At 42.9% G+C, this 18235-nt stretch overlaps 1 protein-coding gene across 1 annotated transcript in view; it reads left to right on the forward strand.

The window, feature by feature from the left end:
- WNT2B (Wnt family member 2B) overlaps nucleotides 1-7602 on the forward strand; it is a 39714-nt gene extending 32112 nt beyond the window's left edge. The window contains exons 3-5 of the mRNA XM_054980046.1: nucleotides 3448-3725; nucleotides 5779-6043; nucleotides 6615-7602. Coding sequence (XP_054836021.1) covers nucleotides 3448-3725; nucleotides 5779-6043; nucleotides 6615-6844 — 773 coding nt within the window. The 3' untranslated portion in view covers nucleotides 6845-7602. The remainder of the gene's footprint in view (nucleotides 1-3447; nucleotides 3726-5778; nucleotides 6044-6614) is intronic.
- The last annotated feature ends 10633 nt before the right edge of the window (nucleotides 7603-18235 follow it).

The following is an 18235-nucleotide window of genomic DNA, read 5'->3' on the forward strand; positions in this document are numbered from 1 at the left end:
AAAGGCTGGCCTAGAGAAAACTTGCAGAGCTGTCCCCTCCGTTAGATTCCCTTATTTTAAAACAGGCATTGCCCAGTAATCAGATAGTGTGCTTAATGTTGGGAAAGTGATACTTTAATATGAGAGTAGTTTTGGCGTGATCCTATCCTAGTTCTTGTAGAAGATTTTGCAAAGTTGTCTGCCTGCTTGACAAAAGTGCATCTACGTCACCTGTACCTCAGGTGCTGTAGATGTTTATTAAAACAATGCAGCTACAGGATCGTCAGACACTCATAACATCTTTTACACTTATAAATATAATGGTTGGCATCAGTTATCCTAAAGAGGAGAAGTTCAGTTGCTAGGAGAAAAGTTGAGAATGAGAGTTTTCTACCAGTATTCACCACTGAAAGGCATAATGGGAAATGTTGGAAGCCATGCATGCATATACACAGTGCCATGACCAAGGGATTTTGTTAATGAATTCCATTACGCTTTAGCAGGAGGCAACTGTGTAAGTTCATTCACCGGGGTATTACTGCTGCTGTTCATATTCTGAAGCTAAGCTTGGCTTCCAATTAAAGACAACAGTGGCTAAAAGGCAGGGGGTATTATACGTGACAGGCCATGGGGATTTAGAAACCTTGGCTCTAGGGCTGGAAAGGGGGAGAGAGGGCCAAGCTTGCCATGTGTCCTTCTGGTGGAAAGAAGGCCTATCCTTTGCCTCCCAAGTCTCTACCTAAGGATGCTAGAATGCACAGCTCACTTTGAAGCTGCTGTTCTAAGGCTGTGGCTGAGGAACGCAACAGTGTGGTTTTGATTTGCAGCTGTTTTTATGGCTATTATAAAAACAGATGCAAATTCAAAGCAGAACTATAAAATACCAGGCAGCATCCATTCACTATATGAGGAGTTGCTAGGCAATTTACAGCTTTGGGAAGAATTCATACTGTATGCTTTTGTCCAAAAAGACGAACCACCCAAATGAGATGGGGGAAGGGTATCGTACTGTTCATGCTCAGAAAGTATAAGGAGAAAGATAAGAAACTAGAAAAGAGTGGAGTAAGACTTTGACAAATGTACTTGCACATATAAATAAGCAAGAATTCCCCAAGATACCAAATTTCAGAAATCTAGGACATTGTGGAAATAGAGGTGGAAAGAGAATCATCCAGGTTTGCCCGCTAGGAGCATCTAAATTACTAATTCCATCATATAAGAAAAAAAGGATTTTTTAAAAGGCTCTTATTCTTCCAGCAGACAATTCCACACTAGGACAACACATCCTTGACTTTCAACCCCCTTTTCTAAGATAGCTCACTTTAAAGATTTCTTTTTCCCTCGGTATGCTTTTCTTGAACCTTTGCTGTTGCTCATCTTCTGACACTCCCTGGATTTGCCCAACCCTAATCCTTGTTCAGAACCAAAAATATAATTTAGAGATTTGCTCTAAATGCTTTACTTTGGCTACCAGAGCATGGATTCTTGGCTCATCAAGCTGACTAAGTGATTCTTATTAGGATTATTAATGCTATCTAAAGCAATCCATGAAGATGAACCTCACTATTAGAGCAGTTCATGTTATATTTCTTAACATGCTTTCATTGTTATCTACGTTAAGGTTGAGACTGGTCAATAGACTGGTAAACCTGATATTTTACTGCTCTTAAAATATTGCCAAATATTCTGTGAAGCCAAGAATACCCTTGGGCAGTGGTTAGTGTACCTTTCTAATTGCATCATGCCATGCAAACCCAGTCTCCTCAGATACCAGAAGCTAAGCAGGATCGGCTTTGGTTAATAATTAGATGGGAGATCACCAAGGAAGACCAGCATTACTGTGGAGAGTCAGGCAATGACAAACCATCTGTGTCAGTTTCTTGCCTTGAAAAGCACAACAGGCACTTTCCTCTACCACCACAGGACTCAAATTGAGAAATGCTGCAAATGTGGGGAACTGGGACCTGCACTGCAAATGTTGCAGCAGTTAGACTAGGATCTGGGAGACCTAGACTCAACCCCCCACACACACACACACACTCCCTACCATGAAAGCTCCCTTGGTGACCTTGGGCCAGTCACATTCTCTCAGCCTAACCTACCTCACAGGGCTGTTTTGAAGATAAAGCAGAGGAGAAAAGAAGGCACTTTGGGTCTCCATTTGGGAGAAAGGCAGGTTATAAAGAAAGTAAACAAACAAATCAATTGGAAGGCAATTGGTGAGGATGCTTGATTTGTTTTCTTGAACCAGTCCTTTTAGTTTTGCCATTTTTTTAAAAAAGTACATTAAGGATACTTTTTTAAAAAAAGAAAGAAACTCAACTTTGATATAGGATTCATTTCAAATTCATTTTGTACGTTGTGCAGCCTGGTGGAACTATGTTGCCGGCCCCCAGTCTCCTCCCATGAGGGTGGAGGAAGAAGGCACTAACATAGTGGGGTTTCACTCCCCCCCTCCAAATTTTGTACATTTCTGCTCTGGGATGTGGCAAACATTTTTACTGTGGGTCTCTCAGCTAGAGTTGCCAACTCAGTGTTGGGAAAATCCTGGAGATTTGGAAGGTGGAACCTAGAAAGGGCAGAGTTTGGGGAAGGAAGGGACCTCAGAAGGGTATAATGCTATAGAAGCCACCCACCATTTTCTCTAGAGAAACTGATCTCAGTAGTCCAGAGATGAGTTGTAATTCCAGGATATCTCCAGGCCCCAGCTGGAGGTTGGCAAACTTACTTTCAGACCAGATCACATTTTTCAAGTCCATAGAACCAAAGAGAAATTTCACTGAGGGGAGGACAGAATGCTATCATTCAGCCCAAAGAACAGCTGAGAGGCAGCACACTGAGCCCCACCCACCCCCACCCCAGTTACATGGGCCACAATGGAGCCAGGTGATGTGATGAGGTGGCCCACATCGTTCCAGTCAAGACCCATTAAGACTCATGTCATTGTTGGAGTTGTGCATCCATGATCTAAAGTGATCCCCCACAAGACCATTAAATTCAAAGTCTAAAATCCCCCAGCTGCACTCCTCCATCTGCATTCTTTAACAAATGTAGAAGAGTCCTCGCTGTCCAAACCTGTAGGAATCATTCCCCATCATTGTTGCCCCACAACTATCCCATTAGGAAACAGCCATCCCCTCTCCAGGAAGCTTCTGCAATCCTCCCCTATCTCTCCTAGTCACCCCTGCACTGATTTAAGCCGCTTGAAACTACAGGAGTTTTGTTTGAAGTAAAAAAAATCCAAACCAGCTGTGTAAAAAAGTTTCCCTTCCTAGCCACCTGTGTAACTTTAAACAGGCAAGTGCCATGCTTTCAAGCCAAATCATTTAGTTCCCTAATATTACATGTGATGGGAGTTGGGTTGGAGTGTTCCCAAGCTCCACTCATGTCACACATATCATCTAGTTGAGCCTGCAGCCACCATCTTCTGACTCTTTTCCCTCCTTGTTTCTTTTATTCATTTGGCAGGTAGCAGGGAAGCTGCCTTTGTCTATGCCATCTCGTCTGCTGGAGTCGTATATGCCATTACCAGAGCTTGCAGCCAAGGGGAGCTGAAAGCCTGCAGTTGTGATCCCCACAAGCGGGGCCGCTCCAAAGACGAAAGGGGAGAATTTGACTGGGGGGGCTGTAGTGACAACATCAACTATGGAATCAAGTTTGCAAAGGACTTTGTGGATGCCAAGGAGAAAACAGTGAAAGATGCCCGGGCCCTGATGAACCTGCATAACAACCGATGTGGCAGAACGGTTAGTAGCACCATTTCTTAGGGGTTAATTATACATGAATTATACGAAATGGCTTACACTTTGGAGTCAAAACCAATGAGAACACTTTCTATATTGAAGACCATCACATGCACAAAATACCACATCTAAAAAAGGATGGTGTTTTATCATTGGGGTGCTGGAGCCTGGATTGCATTAGGTTACCTCACAAAACTCCTTGTGCTGGCCTTGTTCACTAGCAGCCATTATCTTACTGCAGCCACCAGGCCCAAACAGGCTAAACAGGGAAGGAAACAAGAGAAGTCAGAGTAACTGGGGGGAAAGATCACTGCCTCGCTATCCCTACCTCAGTTCCTATTGTATTTAAGATGGAGGAAATGTTGTTTTACACAGACACGCATAATCAAACATTTTCAGCACCATCAGATGGCTGCTTTTGAGATCTAAACTACACATTTGTTCATTCCCATTCATTATGATGTAGGGTGAGAAGCTATTTTTCCCATGAGAAAGAGCACACAAGTGGGGGGAGGCACCCCTCTACACACACACATTTTGCTTTAAGCATTTTCCTCCCCAGCATGGTTTTTATAGCAGAACTAAGCTAAGCCAGGAAGAAAATGTTTCAAGAAAAGGAGCACAGTTAAAGAAGGGGATGACTTGCTCTCCTGATTCATGTGTTCTTTTCATTTAAAAAAATAGGAATCCCCATTTTATGTGTGAACATAGTAGAAGCGTGAATAAATTTAAGTGGCTGTGGTTGAACTGTAAGATGATTGTTCCAATCAGCCATTCCTCATTCTATCTAAAAGCAACTTTTATCCAGGCAGAATTACAGCACAGTCCTAAGCAGAGTTATTCCAGTCTAAGCACATTGATTTCAATGGGCTTAGAGTAGAGTAGCTCTGCTTAGGGTTGCACTGTTAGACATAGTTACCCCTTCCAGCAAGAGCATTTTCTGTGTGGTTATTAAAATCCAGTGGCACCTTAAAGACTAACAATGTTTATTTCAATATGAGCTGTTGTGATATCTGAAGAAATGAGTTTTGACTCACAAAAGCTCAGATAGAAATAAAAGTTGTTAGTCTTTAAGATGCCACTGGCCTTTTCTTTTGCTACAACAGACCAATATGGTTACCCTTTTGCAATCATTAAAGACTGTGAAGGGAGAGTCTCAGTTGGAGCAACAATTCATGGCTCTGATTGACCATACTAGAGAACTTGAAGGTATTGTTAACTGGTCCCATACATCTTTCCTATGTGGGATTTCCTTTTTTTAAAAAAAGAAAACCATATCCCATTTCTTCAAAAGCACAAAGAAGCTTGCAAAAAGTAAAACTACAATATTTCATAAACTATTCAGACCATAATAAAATACCATCATCTCCATACCATAAGCCCAACTCTAGAATCACACATCTTGGCTGGGCCTTTCAATGGCTTGACAGAAAACATCAGCTTTCCATAATTTCATATTTCTTGCCGGATATGGTTCTGTACACACTTCCTCTGGGAAACTTCCAAAGGATAAGGTCTGCCTCAGAAAAAAAAAGATAATAAAGATGACATGTTTTCCTCCTGAAAGGAGGGAACTTCTAGCAGAAGATGCTGTAGTGACCAAAGCTGGCGAGCAAGCGCATGTAGAAAGAGGCTGTCTTTTAAACATTTAGGAAAAGGAAGATGGCAAAACCTGGAGAACACACTGGCAGCTATGACCAGGGCTTTTTTTCTGGGAAAAGAGGTGGTAGAACTCAGTGGGTTGGCCTTGGAGAAAATGGTCATATGGCTGGTGGTCCCATCCCCTGATCTCCAGACAGAGGGGAGTTTAGATTGCCCTCTGTGCCGCTTGGTGGCATGGTGGGCAATCTCAACTCCCCTCTGTCTGGAGATCAGGGGGCGGGGCCACCAGCCATGTGACCATTTTCAAGAGGTTCCAGAACTCCATTCCACCGTGTTCCAGCTGAAAAAAAAGCCCTGGCCATGACTAACACAGACACTGCCTTGAAGCAGTTTACACCATTACTAAGATCATGATGGGCCATTTGTAGGTTTTATGTCAGCTCTTCTTTTCCAGGCTGTGAAACGTTTTCTGAAACTAGAGTGCAAATGTCATGGTGTCAGCGGCTCCTGCACTCTAAGGACTTGTTGGCTGGCAATGTCGGACTTTCGGCGAACAGGAGATTACCTAAGGAAAAAATACAATGGGGCCATCCAAGTCACCATGAACCAGGACGGCACTGGGTTCACTGTATCTAATAAGAATTTCCGGAAACCCACCAAAACTGACCTTGTATATTTTGAGAACTCTCCTGATTACTGTCTGATGGACAAGTCTGCAGGTAAAAAAATACCGAAACTTGTTTGTTTACAGCCTTACATTTTGGGAAGAGCTCTTCGCTCTCAAAAAGTCCACCTGAAGCCTAACTTCTGATGTATTGCTGAGAATTTGGGGGGGGGGGGAGGAGATGTAAGCTTCATGCTTCTAAATTCTACAATTTTGAGGATAACTTCGGACACATTATGGCAAAGTTTGCAAAATTAGATTTGTTTTTGCAGAGGCTTCTGTGCCTCTAAAGCTGCTTTCTCCTTTCTTCATGAGTTCCAATCATTTAACACCAATCAGTTATAACACCCACAACATCTCTCTCCCATGCCTCTCATCTCCTACCACTTCAGAGCCAGAAAATTTGCAGTTCCCAGAAGCAATGAGTATGAACTATACAGGTAAAGTGCAACATAAAGATACCTTGAAGTGCTTATTGATAGGCCCAAATTTGCTCACTGTGGAAGATTCCATCACTCAGCTTTGATATTGCTTGCATGAATAACACGTCCCTATTCTCTCTGTGTGGGGATGGTAAGGCAGACAGTCCAGTGCAATTCAAAATCATTTTCCTTCTTCCTTGACAGGTTCATTAGGGACAGCAGGGAGAGTGTGCAACAAGGCATCACGTGGGACTGATGGGTGTGAGGTCATGTGCTGTGGCCGAGGTTATGACACCACCCGAGTGACGCGAGTTACCAAATGTGAGTGCAAATTCCATTGGTGTTGTGCTGTCCGCTGCAAGGAATGCGAGGACACTGTGGATGTTCACACATGCAAAGCACCAAAACGAGCAGAGTGGGTAGACCAAACTTGAGACAGTGTGGAATGGAGCCAGAGAGGGAAAAGAAAAACTGGCATAGTGCCACCCACAGCCCTGACATTCTGGGAGTTGTAGTTCAACTGCATGGCTTTTATTTAATTAATTCTGCAAAGCACTAAAAGGAGAAGACTACATTCCCAGAGGGGGGAAACAATGAGCTCTTCTGCTCACCAGAAAAATTCATCCACTACTTTAAAAAAGGAAATTTGCAAATTACACTGAATTGTGAAGTTTCCTATATCTGGTGATGTTCTGTATAAAAATGGACGGAGAATGCAATTGCATAGGAACAGTGGAGATGGAGAATCAGGTTGCAATTAGTGGAAAGACCTGGACTCTACCTAAAGGCAGTAAATTATATGTGTATCAAAAGTCAGGAGGGAAAAAATCTCAATCAACCCTGGAAGAAAGCATTCTTTTTTTCCCAAACAAAGATACCTATACAGTCCTAAGGAAACTCTGATGCTCGGCTAAGGACTTCTCTCAACAGAACTCACACATGACCGCACTATGGACGACAGCTGGATGCAAGCAATTTTGTGTAAAGGGACTGTTAATTTTCCTCCTCACCTGGAAGTGGAGTTACAAATTACCTGCAAAAAGAGAAAAGTATCCTCATAGGGAGAGAAAGTGAGAGTACACATATGAGTCTGGGCATACTGGTAGGTCCTTAAAGGAAACTAATATAACGTGACTGTTTTATACAAACTCAATTGTACATTTTGTACACTGCTTTAAATACTTTAAATCAAAAAACCCCTATATAAACCTGTATCAGAAAAAAAGATGTTCTCTGCTTTGTGATTTCCTACATTCAGGACTAGCTAAGAAACAGGTCCTTACTTGCGTTATTGGTACACTTTAAGTCAGAAAAAAAAATCTCAAGGCTAAAGGCAGATCTCCACCATAAACAACCAAAACGTACAAGACAAAGTTGTTGACCCTCATCAAACACACATCATCACAAGTCTCAGCTTCTTTCTCATTTTTACCATTTCTTCCCTGGCCAGTATTTCATCTCTTTCCATGGCCTGATACACAAGCACAGAGATACGTCAGCCTTCTACTGAAACTCCTACAACCTTGGCCATCTATCTTTTCAGCAATTCTCTACGTATTCATTTGAGTGGAACAGGCAAAGGGAACCCCCTGATCGCCAACACAAAGGATTTACATGAGCACAGGGGTCATCTTCATCAACACTTGTTCACTTTAATGAACAGTTTTTCACAGATCTGCAGAGCTCATTGTTTCCATGTCCACAAAGAAGCAGGGACTGTGCTAAACTGTGGACATGCAAACAATGAGCTCTGCAGCCTTCCAAACATAGACTTTCTGAAGGCATCCTTCCATAACTTTCAAGATACATGGAGAGTCATGTACAAAAGTATGGATCTGTGTATGTGCAAAAGTGGTAACTACTTTTACAATCATGGATACAAGAGGTCCTTCAACACAAACTAACCCAGATAATCAGACACAGCATCTCAGTTTAATGATGACTATGCAGATTATGCATCTTTAACTGATTTGTTCCAGTTCCTTGGGATGAAACTTTGAGAGTTAAATTGGCTGAGGTTCACTGTCTTGATATAACTTGAGTGAACTCAGAGAAGCCAACAAAACAATCTAAATCATGTCCATAATGCAGGGTGCACCAACTTTAACACACTTTTGTTAAATCAATATAGATCATATAGACAGAGCTGCTCATTCCTTAGTAGCTACAATCTGTTGCCTCCAAGTTTACTGTGTTTTCTATCATTTAGCCAGAGCCCAGCAGTGTCTCACTAACAGCCTCATACTATTCTCCTGTACTCAGAAATATAAGCCTCGCTGAGTTCAGTGGGACCTACTCACAAGTAAGCATGCACAGGATTGCTACCGCTGTACCTTTTCTTTCATTTACTATTAATGATTTCTACATAGAATTTTGAAGGCAGGAAGAGCCTGACAATTCTCAAGAGGATTAGGCAGTGAGCTTTATGACAGAGATTTACACTGACATCACCCATGTTCAAACCCAACACTTTATCCATTGTACCACGTTAGCCCTTTCTTCTCTGAGTGATTCTTAGCTCTCCAGCACAGAAACAGGGTCAGAGGTCATGGCCTTATGCAGTAGACAGTGGCTCTGCAGAACCCAGACAACACAGAAATCATTGCCACCTATCATCAGATAGTCATATAGAACGGCAGTGGGTTGGATTCAGAAAATACCCCTTCTATCACCGGAAGGACTTTTTGCGTTAATGGAAGTACCCCTTTGGGTACAACCCCATTGCTTGGATCCAACCCAGTGTACTGACTAATATTTCAGGGAATCTCTCACACTTGAAATCTAGCCAATGCTGTAATATATCATTTCTGTTCTGGGGCAAACTCAATTTTTTGCTGAGCTGTTGCACCATCCAAATACAAAAGGGCTTTGTGAACTCCTGGAAGATTATATAAAAATAGGTAACGGTACTTAAATATAAAACAGAGCACCATTAAAAAGTTCTGCTGCTGCTCAAAGCCCAGCTTCTCACTGCTTGGACAGTCTGCTCATCTAGAAAATAAGAGAAATTTGTGATAAGCTCTTGCCAGCTGGTAGTGATTTAATTGCCAGTCTAAAAGTACAGGTACATAAAGCAGTCTTCATAAATTGCACTCACACCTCTAGAAATCTTTTTTTAATGGCTAAATAAAACTGGATCATCATTAAGATCTTCCCTTATCAAACGTTATGCCGAAAAGCTGCCAAGCCTATTGTGTGCCTGTATTTTTATGTTCGTAAGAAATACTGAGAACAAATGACACCAGGCTTTCACTTCGGTTAGGAAGAAAATATAGACCTGGGAACCTGGTTCTCTGCTTCCATGGCAACAAGCAGCTCAACTTTGAAACTTTCCCACCTGCACAAGAAGGTCACCTCTCACATTCTCTGCAGGGTTGTATTGGCACAATTTGCTACTGGCCTGCAAAAGCTTTGATGAGAGAGCTATTCAGCATCTAGCAATAGGAACAGCAGGGAGCTGAGCTGAGCTGAGAAGGGGCGGGGTGGTGGTAGACCATTGTGGTGTCCAGTTTTGCATTGCTGAACTCAAATACCCCCTCCCCACATTTGTTTCTACTCTGATGAAGAGGTATCACCTTCAAATATTTTTGTTTTTACTGTTGTTGCTATTGGATTCTATTCTGTAATTCAACATTCCGGTAGGACTCTAGAAATCCTTCTCTTTCTTCACATGATACCTGTGTCTTCCCTTTTACCCTTCTTATACTGAATAATATACACAACATTTACTTGGCACTTTAGAATGTTCAAAGCATTTCACGTATATTATCTCAATAATCCTCGCAAAGTAGCTCAGTATTATTATCCTGAGATTGCCAATAAGGGATTGAATCTGAGAGACATTCATTTGCCTAAGACCACCAGGAGAGTTCAGGATCAGGACAGAGGTAATATCTGAACCATGAGCTTCTTTGTCCACAAATCTGCCTCTTCACATCTCTTTTTATTTAAAGTAAAAGGAGGGAAATCAAATTATGCTTTCTATTACAGACTATTTTTCCACTGAAATTAAAAATCAAAAATAAAAATAAACTTGAGTTGGTGTTCTAAAACTGAAAAAAGCAGAAACAAACATTTATATCAATGTTATATTTAAGGTTCCAAAAATTAATAAATGGGCACCACATATTTTCAATTTGTCTGGGTTTTGTCTTTTCACTTCATAATTTTCATAAAATTTGACATCAGGGGGAAATATACCAAACTTTAGGGGATCTGCTCTTTTTCCTTTATACTTAACATATGCATACACAAAAAAAATATTATTTCAATTTTTATCAGAGGCAAACCTAGCAGGTACTGGATTTCTTGATTATTTACATTGGGATTATATCATGCTGTATGCGTGAGTTGTTTGTTGTTTGTTTATATGACAGTTATTGCACATAAATTAAAGATCTTTACTTCATATTTTATGAAACATCAGCATACATTCTACATCTCTGCTCAGCAATGTTTGATACCTTCCTCCAGCTAAATGAGCATTTAGAAGAGTCATTTAAGTTGGAGTAAGACTCCTTAGGCTGGAGGAAGATTTCAAGTTTTGCTGAGTGGAGTGGTAGGCTACATGCCAGTACAATTAATTATATAAGCATTCAGAGCTTAATTTAAATGAGAACTTTTTAAATAAAGTAGTTTACCAGGTTATCCTTTCTTCTCCTGAATCTGAACTTTTTCCCACCTTGGTCGAATCCACATTCACCCATTACCCGCATGTTTATCGGATATCTTCCGTTTGCCTCCAATCCGTGATTTTTTCCTCTTCGTTCACATCCCTGCTTCCAATCCGCCTTTCTCGCGCGCCCCTCCGGTCACACGGCTGCTCGAAAACTGCTTTTTTGGGCGGGACCTTTTTTCCCCGCCCATTTTTTAAAAAAAATTTTGAGCTCACTTTTCCGTTATTTCGATCTTGTGTTATAAAGAAACATCATTGAAGATAATGATGCCTCTCTTTCCCCCACTGACAGCACTGATGGCTCTTCCGTTTCTTTTTTGGAAATTTTGAAGCATGCGGGAAGCTTTCGTGGGCATTTCCTATGCAGGACAGTTCAGTGCTCAAATTTTACTGAAGTTTCACAAAGCCAAGCTTTGGGCGGGTTCAGGCCGGTCAGTCACTTTGGATGAAGAGGCTGGTTTGAAAGGTGGTTTGAAAGGTGCAGTTTTTAAGGCTTGTTTGAAAGGTGCGGGTTGCATGTCTGTGCGAGTGGAGCATGCCGAGACGCCACCCAGCCGTCCGCTCCCCCTTCCCCCCTCTCCAAGACTGGAGCGGCAGCGCCTGCGGGGTCAAGCCGGCTTGGTGGCCAGAGGGCTGTTTACCCCAAGGGGGGAAGGCTGTGCCCCCTCCCCTCCCGCGGACCGCCGCGCTGATGGGCGACCTCGCAGGGGCAGGCGCCCCGCGAGCTGGGCCTTTGCGTGGCGAGCGCCTGAGCCGGAGCGCCCACAGTGGAGAGGGCGCCTCGCAGCGCAGCGCATCCTCGCCCCCCGGCAGCGCAGCACTGGCTCACTGCAGAGAGAGGCTTGGAGGGACGCGGCTGTCTCCTCGGCCGGCATCCCCGGCCCGCCGCCGGGGCAGCAGTTTTTAAAATCCCTGTTCGTCTTCAGCCCCCCTCCGCGGATGTGCCAGCCCACGGGCCAAGCCACCTTTGCTGTCCCGGCAGCCCCCGCAAGCCCCGCCGTTCGGCTCAGCCGGGGATGCCTTGGCCAGTCCCTTCTCCGCTCTGAGCCGGGAGCCTCCAGCTGTGCCTGGGCTTCGACTCGGTCTGCTGGGCACCTTCTTGACCCCGGCGGGAGAGGAGGCGAGTGATGAGCCCGCCGGCTTCCCAGCGCCTCCAGCCCCGCCGCTGGGGCGGCCCTCGGCAGCGACTGTTTTCTTTATTTTGAATGATTGATTCACTGTAATTTCAATATTACAGTAATATAAAATAAAAAAATAAAAAACAGTTAAAAAGGAAGTTTTGCGAGTCCGTTCTGAGGATGGATTCACCCCAAAATGATTTTTCAAACTACCAGATTTGATTCAGAAACAGCATAATCAATAAATCCAATGCTATGAAGTCAAAAACAGTCTTTTGCAGACTACGGAGCACTTGCAAGTTGAATCAGCCAATAGGAACTCTCGGAACGGCCGGAGAGACAGGAAGGGGGGTGGTTTTTAAAAAAACCGCGTAAATTGCGCATTGGCCCGTTCACGGCCACCGTGAAACTCCCGTTGAAAACCTGTGACCACATATTCGGGAGAAATGCGAATGAAATGCGTCTGTTTAATGAGGTAATGTGACCAGCACTCGGGATTGCGGGGAGAATGCGGGGAAAACGCGGAAAAAAAGAAGTAATGTGGATTTGGCCCTTGGCTCTTACAGCTAACGTTTGTTTATATATTAACAGTTGCATGAGCTCTACATAGATGGCTACTGATATATCAGCAGAGGAGAATCAGATCCCTCGCCCCAGAAATTACTGATCATTCATTTACTTCATTTGTAGTTCCCCTTTCTCACTGAGCATGAATTGTGCTCTTTCGGAGATCCTACTGTCCAATTTGAACTAACGTAATGCTGTATATGCAAAGGAACAAGGTCACATCACCAAACACTGCCTAACCCAAAGCAGGCCTACTCAGAATCTCCCTCAATGTTTTCCTCAATGGGAAACTCCCAGGAAAATGTTCTTAAGGCTGCATTATAAATTTCTGGAGCAATCATTTCATATACAGTTAACTGAGCTTTTTGTTTAATCAAGTTTGTCAAATAGCAACATGCTAATATCTTCTACAGATTTAAGTAGACATGTAGAGTTTGAAATTTAAAGTTTTGTATTGAAGGGTTTGCAATTAAAATATGGAACATCTGGTATATCTACTGCAGGCCACCTACCACAATTGTAATACCAAAAAGAATATTTTAAAGGTACCCAAAGCAAAGTTCTGATTCTGAAGTATAAACTGGAAGTTCCTGGTTCATGGGTCTGCCACGGACCTCTGACAAACCACAACCTCAGTCTCAGCCCTCATCTGCATAATGGGATAAGAATACTGACCTACATTGTGGGCTGCTATAAGCATTAGGGAGATTATTCTTTGAGTACTGAGAAACATTCTTCTCCCATCTATCTGTTGTTGAGATTCTGTAGCAACTCTTGAGCCCTGGGTCAAGTTCACATTCCATTTTGCTTAGCTGCAGCTCCTCTCAGCAAGGGCTTCCACAACGCCTCTGGCTTTTATAGCTCCAGCCATTTGTGCACCAAAGTTTGCTGTTCCCTTTTTAAATGGCATTACTGAAATTTCTACAGGCAAAAGGGGAGCAGAGGAGTGAAACTCAGCCTAGAGTCTTTCAAGTCTGCTACAGACACCTTCATCAGCAGTGAGATCTAATCTATTGAGAAGAGCTCCCTTCATTTATCTTCATTATTGCCCCACCTGCCATCAATTTAAGACTTAACTCTCTCCCCCTCAGGGCAATGCTCGCTCAGTGGGCTGGAAAGGACCTCAGTGCTCAAAATGCTAAGGGGCAATGACAGCTGATAAACACTTGTCTCTGCTGCAAGATGGCTGGAAGCTCCCCTCTGGCAAGAACGCTGGTGCTTCAAGGCCTACTGATGAATGACAGAATTCAGGGGAGGGGGCTCACTGCTTTAATTTGCTTTGCCCCCACAACAGTCCTGGAATATACTTTTTGGCTTTTTCTAGTTCTGTGTGTTCATTAAAGCAGTAAAAATAGAAGGCCCAAGGCACCGTCATGTACAGCTCAGCTGACAGCTTTTGAGGAAGAGGAGAGGGTAGCCAGGTTGCTTTTCCTAGCTGGGCTACCGTTGCCATTTTAGGAATAATGACAGACAATGACTCATTTAAGTAAAGTGTTTTAATCAAAGCTCAACATGCAGAATGGTTTGCAATGTCATTAGAAGAAAGTTTGAAAAAATGAAGACAAACATGACTTACAATTCTATTCTCCCTTTTTCTTCAAGGCACAGCAACAAAAGTACTGTTAATTTTTTTTTCATTATAAATTTTGTTAGCATGGAAGTATTATAAAATGTTTCTTGGGACCTTGCAAGATAATTGTTTTTGGAGAAACATCTATGCAGTAGTTATTCATTTGTTGCAAGTAGTGTTGCCAGTCTCCAGACAGGGCCTGGAGATCTCCCAGAATTACACCTGATCTCTAGACTACTGATATCAGTCCCCTTTCTCTGGAGAAAATGGCAGCTTTGGAAGATAGACTCTATGGCACTACACCCTGCTGATGTCCCTCCCCATCCCAATCACCTGCCATCACCAAGCTTCATCCCCAAATATCCAGAAATTTCCCAACCAAGAGTTGGCAACCCTAGGCAAGAGATCCAGATGTCCTCCTTAAAAAGTACTGCTATTATTGCAAGAAAAAGGCATTTCCTAGCAGTCAAATACCCAACAGTTTGTCACTGGACAGTGTGATTATTCTTCCTGTTAACATTTCTATGGTGACTGTAACTGCTACACAGTATGTTGCCGAGAACTGCACTACTCCTAACTAAATTAAATTTTAACTTTCCTCCCCAATTTGGATTTTTCTACTAAGACTGAACATTTCACCACTACAACAGATGAATGCTCATGCAATAACTAGAAAAACTTGTATTCATAAGGGGAGGGGACATAATTAAAGATAGGGCTGCCAACCTGAAGGTGAAGCCTGGAGGTCTTCAGAATTACCACTGATCAGCAGAATACAGAGATCAGCTATCCTAGGAAAAACAGCTGCTTGGAAGCTGGGCTGTATCGCATTATACACCACTGAGGCTTCTCCAGGGCTTTTTTTCTGGGAAAAGAGGTGGCGGATCTCTCTATTATCACATGTGCATGCACAAAGTGTGTGTGTGCTGCCGGAAAAACACAATGACATCACTTCCACAAGTGACCTTGCTTCCTGGAAGTGAGGTCATCATGCAAGGTGCAGTCACCCCCCTCCCCCGAGCGCTCCTTCGATTCGGGCCCACTCACCTCCCTACCCCTTACCTGGCAGCAATGTTCCCTCTAAGCGGTGCAGTGTTGTGAGCCAGAAATCTACTTTGTGAGCAGCAAATTGCAAGTTTGGTCATGCCTTTTCCAAAACCAGAATCCATTTGATTAACAGACTTTTGAATTAGATTGTCTGAGGCATTAGTATTGGGTGCCATCAATATTTTGATGACACCCACTTAGGCATGTGGTTCTCAAAAGCTTATGCCTCAATACAGTTAGTTAGTCTTAAAGGTGCTACTGGACTCTTTACTATTTTGCAACTACAGACTAACATGGCTAACTCCTCTGGATATTAAAGAGTGCATCTATAATATATGGAGTTCACTGCCACATGAAGTGGCAACTGCTAGAGGGTATTAGGAACTTTAAAAATGATTAGAGAAATGTGTGGATGAAAGATCTATTCACAGTTATTTTAGCATAAGAGTTAACTGGGGCAGTATAGCCAGGATAGCCTGATCTTAGATCTTGGAAGCTAAGTAGGTTTTGCTTATGATTGCTTTTCCAGTGCTGCAGTTTTGCTAGTACATAAACGAGAGTGATAATTAAAGTATTGCTAGCTACCCTGTCTTTGGGATGGGGTGGGATAGAAGTCCAACAAGGTAATAAATAAAGACAAAGCTATGGTGCTTTGTATTATTACACTTTTTCTAAGTGAAATAATAATGCTTTGCATTTCTATAGCAATTGTTCAGAGAGCATTGCAAATATTACCAGTAACTCTTACAATGGCCAGCCACGCGCCTCCTTCCTTCTCTCGCCCCTTGCTTGGAGCGGCAGTGGCAGTGAGAAGAGCAACAGGAAGACAGCTTTCTCTTCCTTTCTTCTTCCTCTCGGCCTGCTTCTCAACCAGCCAGGTGGCGGCACCTCAGGAAGGAAGGTAAAGAAAGAGAAGAAGAAAAGACATGGAAAGAGATAGGGAGGGAGGAAAAGAAAAAAGGAAGCAAGGAAAGAAGGAAAGAAAGGGAAGGAGGGAGGAAGGGAAAGGCTGGGGAAGAGGCTAGGGAAGCAGGCGGCCCGGGAGAAGCTCCACCCAGGGAGACAGCCCACGGGTCTTTGGGCACTGGGGGTGGGGCCACCAGCCATGTGATCTTTTTGCAGAGGTGCCAAATCTCAGATTCCAGGAGATCCCGCTGAAAAAATGCCCTGGGCTTCTCTACTTCCTAGGCTCCACCCACCAAATTTTCAGGAATTTCACAGCTCAAGAGTTGGCATCTCTAGCTTTATACCAGGATAAATGCAGAATATCCCCTGATCAGAACCCTAAAATTACAAGTTAAAGGGATTACAGCTGGTAGCCTTGGGACTCTGGAGAGCTCACGTCCCTCAAAGTAGAAAGCACAAGTCTACTCAACACATTACTGTGACACCGTGGTGCTGCTTTGTACATTCTTATTCTATCCTTGTCCAAGAAATGTGCTTAATTTTTTGCAAAAACAATGCAGAAGAGAAGTATCAGCCATCCTTTTGAAAGAACTCTCTTTCCTGGTAAGTTTAGTAACACGCAGAACTCCCTATATGCTTCATTACATAATGTATCTGCTCTACTGACTCTTCCACTGAATGTGCGAATTTCTCTTTTAGAAGCAGATGTTTTCTATCTGCTGGAGCTTTTAAAAGTGGGATGTGCTTTGTCAGGATTCTCTGTTCCACTAAAGAGTGCTTCCTAAGTGATGTGTATTAAGTGTCTAGAAGAACTGCCGCAGAAGATCATGTACAAATAATCTTTAAATCCACCACGTCTGCTATAAGGCCAGCAGGAGAGTTAATTGGTTTAAGGATAGATAGCCGTAAACTGGGATGGAACAGTAGGAGTGAATTACACCAATCCCATTAGAAATGGATATAGCCAGGCAAGCTAAGCCTAGGAAACGATCAAAGGGATAGGCAAGTTTTCATACAAGGAAGATGCCAGCATTTTATACAGAGGGGCTCTGTGCCTTAAATAACAGCATTAGAGCTAGAATCCACCAGAAGAAACATTCCACATTTATGTTGGCGAAAATGTTCACATTTGATTTCTGCAGCAGCAGAAGTATTCATTAACAAGCTGGCAATCCTAATCAAACTGTGGCCATGGTCCAACTATGAGGGGCAACTGGTCACTCATAATCCAGATCTGACTATGAATCCTTACCATTATCAAAATATGCATCCCCTAAAGCAAGAGGGTTTGAATGAGTATCACGGCACTGATGGGATGCAAACCTATTTGCACATCCACATCAGCAATGCATATAGAAAGCTGTTTAGGAGCATGGATGTTTCTTGCTGGATCAGGAACATGCTCTGAGAAAAAAGAATTGTTATATGCTCTTCATTCCAACTCCACTGGAATCAGTGGGAAGAAACCCAACAGTCAAAAGACTAAACATTTGCAGCACAGATTTCTGCTCATCATATAGCACTGGATCCAAGGAATGGGGTTCTTCCAAAGGTGCAATTTGCTCCTGTGGATCCAACCCAACAGGTTTTTGGGTGCATTTTTATCCCACCAAAGAGTTCAGAGTAGTATACAGATCTCTGAAGAAGAAGCATATAAATATTTTAAATGTATAAATAGAATACATCTTTCTGCTTTCCTCCATTTTGTTCTCGCAACAATCCTTTGAGGTAGGTTAGACAGAGTGTGTGATTGGTCCAAGCTGACTCAGCAAGCTTCCAAGGCAGAGTCTCCCAGATCCTAGCCTGACGCCCTAACCATTACACTGTGCTAGTGCAGTTCTTCAAGGTGTCAGCAACAGGAAATCCAAATGACCAGAGCCAGAACAATTGGTCAGACTTTTCACTCAGAAAACTCGGGACTCGGAAAACTCAGGACTCAGAA

This window comes from Eublepharis macularius, chromosome 5 (genome assembly GCF_028583425.1).
Source record: "Eublepharis macularius isolate TG4126 chromosome 5, MPM_Emac_v1.0, whole genome shotgun sequence".
NCBI lineage: Eukaryota > Metazoa > Chordata > Lepidosauria > Squamata > Eublepharidae > Eublepharis > Eublepharis macularius.